We start from the raw sequence: 10,352 nt of genomic DNA, 5'->3' as shown, positions 1-10,352 counted from the left end.
TTCTAGCCGGCAATTATCTTTGGGGACTGGGAGATGGAAGCCGATCCTTCCTGATGACTACATTTCAAAGGAATGGCTTTCAAGTCCTTGAGAAAGGCACTCCTGAGTTGTAGAAGGTACACATATGTCTACCTCAAAGGTACAGAGAAAGAATTTACAACTGTAAGCCCTTTTTAGTAAATGTTCCAAGAAACAGCAGTCCAGGGCTTATGTGAAGTGTTACAAACAGTAAATTCTTTTGGCAGCCTTGAGCTTTCTCAGACAGGGACCTTACAAGGAGGCTAGGCTCATCCCAGGAATGAGGCCTTGAGCTGTTAGAAACTATGTTAGTGTTGGTTTAAGTATTTTAATGTGGTGGTGGCGGGGAGTGTGGACAAAATCATTTGTGCTGGGAGTCTGTAGTTTTTATAGGACACAGTTGAGGCCCAGCCGAGAAAGCTCAGAGAGGCCTGGCTCAAGTTTGGTCAAGAAAAAATAGTCACTCTCCACCTAGCAGAATCACATGACCCTTTATTGTTTAAAAGGAGAAAAGCTTAAACTGCCTGGGTGACTCAGTCAATGAAGCATCTGCCTTTGGCTCAGGCCATGATCCCAGGGTCCTGGGATCAAGTCCTGTGTCAGGATCCCTGCTCAACAGGGAGCCTACTTCTCCCTTTCCCTCACCCCCTCCACCGTTTATGCTATCCCTCTCGAAAATAAATAAAATCTTTTAAAATGACAAGAGGAGAAAATCTGCATGCTGTTTTCTTGCCTTATTCCAGCCAAAGTGATGGCTCTCTTCTGAATTCATACTTATTATAGTACTTCTCATATAGAAAGACATCATGTTGTGCCTCTGTGCAACTTTTATTATCCTGTTTCATTGTGTATCTGTTCATGTATTTTTCTGGATTCCCCAATTAGCCACAATTTCCAATCAGTGCACTGGGCTAATATCTCTGACATGTTTTTACAGTTACAGGTTCTGCACAGCACCTGGGCACATGGAAAGGACTCAATCCAACTTACAGGGTATCTATCCATTCACCTTCACTCATGCCAGAATGGTTGTAGTGGGTGCCCACTTCGTGCATTTCATTTTCCCAATGCTGCTGGGATGAAGCTCAGTAAGATCCATCCCTGGCTTTTAGTCTTGGCTCTCCCTCCTCTCTTCAGAGTCCTGCCATGTTCTATCCAGTAGATATACACATTTACTTGAAGCTTTTAAAAATTAGATTCTGGGGCTGGCTGGGTGGCTCAGTGGGTTAAAGCCGATGCCTTTGGCTCAGGTCATGATCCCAGAGTCCTGGGATCGATCTAGCCCTGCATTGGACTCTCTGCTCAGCAGGGAGCCTGTCTCCCCAGCCCCTCGCCCTGCCTGCCTGCCTCTCTGCCTACTTGTGATCTCTGTCAAATAAATAAATAAAATCTTTTTAAAAAATCGAATTCTGCAGAACCTGATCTGTAAGACAATATTAGATGGGTCAGCATATATACAATTTAGAAGTCTGTTATTCAAGAATCCCTTTCCAACCACAGGCTCGGACTCAGGATATATTAAAGTCATAACCAAGGTGAGATACCACTCATGCCCACTAGGATAGCTATAATGGAGAAATCAGAAAATAACAAGTGTTGCCAACTGAAGAAATTGGGAACCCTTATATACTGCTGGTGGAAATGGTGCAGCCACTTTGGGAAACAGTTTGGCAGTTTCCCAAACATTTCAATACAGAGTTATCACATGACTCTCCTAGGTATGTAATCAGTAGACATGAAAACATCTGTCCATGCAAAAACATGTACAATTTCTTTTGCAGCATGATTCATAATAGCCGAATGATGAATGAATTAACAACATGTGGTATATCCACATACTAGACTACTCTCCAGCAATAAGAATGAAGTACAGATACATGAATGAACCTGAAAAAGTTATGCTAAATGAAAGAAGCCAGGCACAAAAGGCTCCATAAGGTATGATTGCATTTGCGTGATATGTCAGGAATAGGTAAATTCATAGACACAGAAAAGTTCATCAGTGCTTGCTAGGAGCGTGAGGGTGATAACTGAAGGGTATTGGGGGAGCTACAGTGAGGGGTACCTGTGACTATACTAAAAGCCACCGAATGGTACACTGTAATGAGTAAATTGGTTGGCACATGAGTTCTATCTCAAGAAAGCTGTTAGGAAAAGCGAAAAAAGTCATGCGACCGAGTATTTCAGCTACAAGAGATCGAGAGCCCAACAGTTATTTCGAGTCCCCGCAGCCAGCAGAGCGGGGTAGCTCATGGGCAAGCATCTGTCTCCGTGCGTACAACAGTACAAACGCCGCGGTGCCGCGGGTGGCGAAAAGGGAACGCTCGCCGTGCAAGGACAGACCGCAGGCTGGCCCCGGCCCTTCCCCGGCCCCCGGGGGCCCGAGTGCCTCGGGGTCAGCGAGCGCCCCTCCTCCGGCCTGAGTCACGGCGCCGCCGGAGTCCCCACGCGAACATGCTCCGCTGAGCGCGGCCGGGACGCCGCGGGCCCTGGGGCGCAGCGTCGGGCGGTCGGGCTGTGGCGCGCCCAGCGCCGCCACCGCACGCGAAGCCAGGCCCCGGCCCGCGCTCCCCTCCCGGCCGGGACCTTGCAGGCCGGCTCACCGGACCCGCCTCCCAGCCGCGTCCCTGACTCCTCGCGGACGACAGCGGCGCCCGAGCCGTGCGTCCCCGCGCGCCCGCGCGCTGCGCTCCCTCCATGGCGTTTATCCGGAAGAAGCGGCGGGAGCAGCAGCTGCAGCTCTACTCCAAGGAGCGGTGAGCGCCTGCCCGGGACCCGCGGGCGGAGGCGGGGAGGGCGGGAGCGGGGGTCGGGGCCGGGGACCTGCTCGGGGGCGGGAGCGGGGTTGCCGGCGGGGGTCCGAGAGCCCGGCCCGGTGTGGGGGCCCCGGCACAAAGGCCGAGGCCCGGGGCGTGCTGGGCGCCCGGGCGGGGGTCGCGGCCGGAGCCCGGGAGCCGGGGCAGGGTCGGGGCAGCGTCCAGCCGAGCCCAGGCGGAGCGACGCCGGTCCCGGCTCCTGCGGCCCGGCTTACCCGGAAGAGGCCGCGCGGGTCCCGGCGCGGACACCCTCGCGGGCGTCCGGCCCGAGCGCGAGCCCCGGCGTTCTCTAGAGGGGAGCGGCTGGCGGCGCGCGGGCCGGCGGCCTCCCTTGGACCCCGGGTCACCGGCGCCGGGTCCCCGCACTGCGTGGGAGCCACAGCGTTGTTCCGCCCGGGCCGCACCGTGCGGGCACCGATCACCCCGCCCGCACCGGGGAAGACGCGGATGCCTCGCTTCCCTGCGCCTTTTTCTGCCAACTTCTTCGGACGGAAGGCTAAGGCCTGCCCAGCTCCCTGCCCGGCTGGGCCGCGAGGTTGGCAAGAAAGGCCTTCCCCTGAGAAAAGCCAAGAGCGACCTCACAAACTTGTTCTGCCAAGCAATGGGCCTCATTGTATTTAAGTGTATTTGAAGGCTTTGCATTCGAACGCTCCGTGAGGCACAATAGTCATTATCCCCAGATCCCAGTAAGGGGGACCAGTAAGGATTTGGGGTCCCAGGACGAGCCCAAGCTCAGATGATCTCAGAGCAGCACCGTTTTAGTTTCTGATCCTCAGCCTCCAAAGGAAATCGTTTGTAAAAACAAAACAACACACAAAAAAACTCACTTCTGCTCTAAGTGTATTTCTCGTGAATGAAGTAACTTGGCTGATTTTGGGGTCTGTGGTCCCAGGTGCCAAAAGGAACTAGGAATCAATCGTTTTACAGTTATTTTGATTGCAGAGCAAGTTACCCAGGAGTGCTGCTAGCCTGTCACCTTGTTGTGTGATGGATGGTGTAGGGAAGGAAAAAAATCTTTACCCTTGAAGGTCTTCCAGCTGGACTAAATGAAATATATATAAAACAGATTAACAGGAGAAGAAAGCCAAAGTTTTATTACATGTATGCAGAGGCCCAATATTAAAATAGAGGCCTAAAGAAATGACCAAGGCAAGTAGTTTGTATATATTTTAGACAAAGAGACAATACATTTGTGAGACATTGACAGGGTAGAGAAAACAGATGTTTGGAGCTTTAATTAGGAATTCTAAGCAGAATTTAGGCTGAGGTAGTAGATTAGAAAAAAAAAATAGTAACAAGGTTTGTTTCTGCAGCTTTCTTCGCTTCTAAGTCCCTATCTCGGGTGTAAAGATGTCTTTTTACTTCTTAGTACAGGGAGATTTGTTTCCTGCTTTCAAGGGAACAGAGGAGGGTCTGAGTGACCTTGCACTGGCTATTTCTTAAGTAACTTTTATTTCAAAAAAATACGCTAGAGGGGCACGTTTTGGGGCAGCCTGCCTTTGGCTGGCTGCAGTGGACACCAACAAAGCAGATTATATGTGGAAATACAGGTGTAGGCTTTTAAGGTCTGTGTGATCTTGCAGCATCCACACTTATTTTATAGGTATTGACTTGACCCGTTTCGTCCAAACATTCATATCCTTTTCTAATCCCTATTACTGGCCTGGCCAGGATATCCATAGTTTAAGATTTTATTCTTCACTGTAGAGAAGAAGATAAGATGTATCAAAAAAGCATATCTTGGATATGGCTTGTGAGAATGTTTTGGTTTTATGATTAGGTTTTATCCACAGAAAGACTTACTTTTAATGCTAAATAAATAAATAAAGTACCTCACACTCGTGGAGGCTCTTCTGACTTCATTTACAGTGCCTGTTTTTGTGGAAGAACCTGGAGAGAGTTTCGTTGTTCTGTACCAACAACATTAAGAATTGGGGGTATTCTGTATTAAGTAGATGGATGTGCAAATTTGCATCGTAAGAACTTAGAAACACTTGAATTGCCATCGTGTTCTGTGATCAAAGAGTCGTTTGTAACCATTCTGTGGCCCCTTTGATATAGAGAGAAACCTGTTTTCTTTAGATCTGCCAGTTAATTCCATAGCTGTCATTTTTGTTTAATTTGGTTGGTATATATAGCTCGGCAATGTCACACAAATCTTAAAGTCGGCTCTTGGGTTTCAGTGTATAATCTGCTTTGTGTGTATCTATTGGTCAGACAGTGTGACAGGCTAGCAGCGCACCGAGATAACTGTAGCTCTCAAAACCAAAACATTTATTCATCCGTCAGCAGGCAGCCAATATTCCTGAGCATCAGTAATCTGAAGAAGTTGGTGTCGCATAGCTTCGATATATTTGAATCCTCTTTGCTGACTGCTCCAATTTTTTAACTCCCGGCTTTCTAGCTTTGCAACCTTGGGCTGAGGAGCAGACTTCTACCCAGAAGGTTTCTACAGAATACTAGTTGGATGAAAGGACTCTGTCTCACAATTAGGTGTGGGTTGGAACCATGCTGTCCCTATAAACCTTAGAATGCACTCTGAAAGAGAGAAATATTTTAAACCGACTTTGTTTCCACACAGATTTTTCCTGAGTCATCCCTTTGAGGCAATAAACACCAATTAGCACAAGAATTGATAAAGGTCATTGGCACAGGCATACCCATGAGAACTGTTACTTTCTTTGGAACTGCTTCAGGGCTGACCCAGCAAAAGGCCTCACTTATTCAGAGTTGTGAGTTCATTGGTCTCCCTCTCATGCTGCTTGTGAGATTTTAGAGTTCCATAATGACCCCAGGAAATCAGAAACCTGAAGTTAGCTTTTATTTCTTTTAGTATTAAACTGATGCTACTGCATTTAGAGTAAGCAGTATTTCTACAAAGGTAGAAGCAGAGAGACCGGTTGGGAGTTTCTTGGATTGGTGGCTTAGATCCAGATGGGGGCAGAAGAAATGAAGAAAAGTGGATGGGTTTTCGATATTTTGGGGAGGTAGAGTGAACAGGTCTTGGAGTGGTAGATTTCATATAAAAGGTAACAGAGAAAGAATCCCAGCTAGAGCTGTCAGGTAAAATACAGAATGCCCAGTTAAATTTGAATTTCAGATGAATAGTGAAAAATATTTTCATGTAAGTATGTACCATGCAATATTTGGTACACTTATATTAAATTTTTTATAGCTTATCTGAAATTCAGATTTCACTAGGCATCCTGTATTTTCATTTGCTCAACATGGCAGTCCTCTCAGGTTTCTAGCTTAAACAACTGTACAGTGGTGCCACTTACTAGTAATGTTTATAAAGAAATGCTTTGGTAATGTTTGGTATTAGAAAACAAAAGATACTTGGTCATTCAGGTTAAGTACACTAGTATCCTGGTTAAGATACAGATGCCAGAAACTATATTAATTTTACTGGTTTTTAAAAATTCATTGTGTAGGTGTTAATGAAGGTAAATGGAAAAAAATTTCAAAAGACAATTCACATAGCTTTCTTTTGAATTGTTGGAAATAACAAACATGTAGATAAGGAAATAAACATTAGCAGATAAGGATATTTTACAAACGGCTGCTATTTAAGATATTTCTATTTTAAGATTTAGAAGTGGGCTAATAGTTAAATATTTTTTATCTTTACATTTAGAAGTGGTGTGATGGAAGAATAGCTGTTTTTTCTTGGATGACTAGAAATTTAGAGAGTTGAGGCATGCTCCTACTGGGGGAGAGTCAGCTTTTTCTCTTTATAATATTGTACAACAAATTACTTAGGTGTAGCTTGTAAGCTGTCATCCCAGGATAAAACATTAGTAATCATGAATTATATATTGAGCACACATATTTCCTTAATAGTTTCACAGGCACTTGATAGAATTCAACTTTGCTTTCAAACATTCCATGTGTATGTATTCTTTTGGTTATGCTTATATTAAGTTTCTTGGCTGATATTAAATATCTTCTGCTTAATATGTTATTTTTTATTTATTATACTATAAGTACTGGTTGAGAGGGAAAAGTGCTTTTCTATCCTCCTGTTTATTCTCTTATTTCTAAGACTGACCATCCTGTTCTTATAATATCTCATTGAGATATGCCAGGGGTTGAAAATGGAAATAAACTGTAGAGCCACAGTTAGTCAGGAGTGCTGAAGGGTTGAAGGAAATCTACCAAACTTTGACTCAGAAGTACGGTTTATTTTTCTCACATAAAAAATAAAAAACAAAACAAAAATTGTGGGAGGAGAAATAAATATTGCAGATATTTTGATTAACTTAGAATTTACACTGTATTTACTCAAACTGCATTACTAGTCCTTCACCTTATGCACTTACGGCTGCCTAAAAATAGCTTCTTCCAAAATGATTACCATTTAAGAGGACACAAGAAGGGGTGCCTCGGTGGCTCAGTGGGTTAAAGCCTCTGCCTTCAGCTCAGGTCATGATCCCAGGGTCCTGGAATCGGGCCACGCATCGTACTCTCTGCTCAGCAGGGAGCCTGCTTCCCTCTCTCTTCCTGTCTCTCTGCCTACTTATGATCTCTGTCAAATAAATAAATAAATAATCTTTAAAAAAAAGAAGAAGAAGACACAAGAAAACAACCATAAAATTTGAATAGGTTTGCTCTATGATTTTCATTAAAAAATTTTTTAATGTGATATAAAGTTGGGTATGGTCACTTAATGAATTCATTGCTTGTTTTTCTCTTTTTTCTTTTTTTTTTTAAAGATTTTATTTGTTTATTTGACAGACAGAGATGACATGCAGGCAGAGAGGCAGGCAGAGAGAGAGGGGGAAGCAGGCTCCCAGCTGAGCAGAGAGCCAGATTCAGGGCTCTTGATCCCAGGACCCTGGGATCATAACCTGCGCCAAAGGCAGAGGCTTAACCCACTGAGCCACCCAGGCACCCTTTAGATCTTTCATTTTTAATGAATTTTTTTCTGATTGACTTATCAGTAATTGGGAGTTTCTTCATGATGCAAACTGTCAAATTTTTCTGTCAAATTTTGCTATACATATTTTCAGAGGATGTTATTAAGTCTAGGTAAATTTAAAATTGCTATCTTCTTAAAAAATTGAATCTTTTGTTGATATACAGTGACCTCTTCTAGTAATGATTTTTTTCTTCTGTTTTGTCTGATATTAATATAACTATATCAGTTTTCTTTGGGATATATGTATTATATGGAATTTTCATTTATTTGCTTTTCAATTTGCTTTTCCTTAAGTTTTAGGTATATTTCTTATTAATAGGCTAATATAATAGTGGGATATTTTAATAATTCATTTCCCATAATTTTTGTCTTGACAGATTAATTTTAGTCCATTTACATTTATTATATTACAGATATATTTGGATTTTTTAATTTTGTTCTTTAGTTTTGTCTTATTTTTTTCTTATTTTAGATTAAGACCCCCTTGCTCCCTTTTATTTTACCTGGAGATTATGGTACCTGTGTGTTCTGTTTCTGTTTTTCTAGAGCTTACCTAGAAATTTTAACATTATATTTAGCTTAAGATCTGAAACTGATCATTCTCATAACCCTCCTCCCTAACAATATAAGGACCTTGGAGTAATTCCTGTTGTCCCATCCTAAATTATAGTCTCTGTTGTCTAGTATTTTCTATCTAGATTTAAAATCTAGATTTTAAACCTACAAATTAAGCATAGCAATTATCTAGTTAATATATTTTTACATGCATATTTACCATTATCTTAGTTCAGCATTCCTTCTTGACAATCATATGTTCTCTGTGGAATTATTTTCTCTTTCCTGAAGAATATCTTTTAGAGGTTCCCTTAATGGTCATAAACTGTTTTTGTCTGTTTGAACATGTGCTTATGTTCTTGTTTTGGTGATCAGTTTTCCTAGATATATATTTTTGGCCCTTGAACAACATGGGGGTTAGGGGAGCCAATCCCTGTGCAGCCAGAAATCTGTGTATAAATTTTGACTTCTCCAAAACTTAACTACTAGTAGTAGCCTGCTGTTTACTGGAAGCCTTCCAATAACAAACAACCAATTAGCATATATTTTGTATGCTATGTGTATTACATACTGTATTTTTAAAGTAAGCTGGAGGAAAGAAAATGTTATTAAGAAAATCATAAGGAAGACAAAATACATTTACAGTACTGTAGTGTATTTATTGGAAAAAAATTCACATATAAGTGGATCAGCACAGTTCAAACCCATGTTGTTCAAGGGTCAACTGTAATTTTCTCAGCATTTTGGAGATTGTGCAAATCAAGACAGTTAGCCAGGGAATATGCACCCAACTTGTTGGAGCAGTTGTTGGTGGGAGAAAACCCAACTTGAAAACTCCGAGAAAAGGTCAATAACAGGTGTGCTCTGCCTTCCGTGGTGCAGCTCTTAGCTACCTGACAGGGTCATGCTTCAAACTCCAGGAGAATCCTGTATCTCATCAAGTGCCCAGGAGCCAAGATGCCTAGAGCTATGCTGTGATGGAACCTTGGCTCGCCTTGTCCAGCTCGGCATCTTTGGCTGTGCATTGGCCTTGTCTCTTCTCTGGCCTGAGTGGGACTGGCGAGCCTTGAACTTGAGTCTGTATGATGTGGCAGGATTGGGGCAAAACTTGGTTTATCTGTGTTCATGTTTAGAGAGCCACCAGCATGTTCTCTGGCATAGTTAAGACATTGGGGTCCAAGCCTTGCATTTGACTGGGACTGTTTGCCCTTGCCTCGGAAGCACAGCAGTTTTCTGTGGAGCTTTGTAGAAGGCCACTTTCCATTCTGAGGGAGACCAGCCTGCATTTAAGTCTAACAGTTCTTTGTAAGGACTCTGTCTTTTAAAAGCAGGACTCTGGATGCTTTTAAGATCTCCTCTTTTTAGTGCTTTGCTGTTTGTCTCTGTAGAAATTTCTTTTTATTTACCTGTCCTGATTGGTATTCCTAAAGCTGAAACGGTTTCAGAAAATTTGGAGCCGAGCCTTTGGCTCTTAGAATATTGCTTTTATGTCTCATAAAGACTCTTTAACATTTAACTGTACTTTTATATGCTGCATTCTGCATTATTTAAATCCATCTTACAACTTAAAATTTTTTTCTCTAGTGGCCTAATTTGTTGTCTATATCACTCATTTGCTTTAATTTCAATTATTTTTAAATTTCTAATTCTATTTGGGTCATTTATAACTGCCTGATCCATTTTGATAAGAATCTCTGCTATATTTTGATGTCCTTCTATTTCTTTAAATTTATCTCTTGAAGTGATCAGATACAGAAAATAAATTATCTGTAACTTTTACAGATACAACTGAGCAGTTTGTTGCTTATATTGACCCTCATTTGGTAATTTTGTTACTTGTTTGTTTTAGGATTTTTGATTTTGGCTTCTTGTTCTTTGGAAGCTTATCCTTGGGGATTCTTGCAGGCCTGGGTTTCAGCTGGATTTTTCCAGAAAGTGTTTGCATTCATTTCTGCCTGGGATGCTAGGAAAAAAAACACCCTGGTTTGTCTTGAGTTTTACTGGGCTACATTAGTACTGTGAGTTCTAGCCCCAAATGTGTG

The 10,352-nt window shown here is 42.6% G+C and overlaps 1 protein-coding gene across 1 annotated transcript in view; it reads left to right on the top strand.

Moving 5' to 3' along the window:
* The first annotated feature begins 2,599 nt into the window (after positions 1-2,599).
* The window catches only part of NSMAF (neutral sphingomyelinase activation associated factor), a 57,551-nt gene continuing 49,798 nt past the window's right edge, over positions 2,600-10,352 (top strand). Inside the window, exon 1 of the mRNA XM_032316917.1 lies at positions 2,600-2,774. Within this exon, the coding sequence (XP_032172808.1) occupies positions 2,716-2,774 (59 nt within the window). The 5' untranslated portion in view covers positions 2,600-2,715. The remainder of the gene's footprint in view (positions 2,775-10,352) is intronic.

This window comes from Mustela erminea, chromosome 16 (genome assembly GCF_009829155.1).
Source record: "Mustela erminea isolate mMusErm1 chromosome 16, mMusErm1.Pri, whole genome shotgun sequence".
Lineage (NCBI taxonomy): Eukaryota > Metazoa > Chordata > Mammalia > Carnivora > Mustelidae > Mustela > Mustela erminea.
The sequence above is the reverse complement of the archived record's forward strand: the minus strand, read 5'-3'. Positions and strand labels throughout refer to the sequence as shown.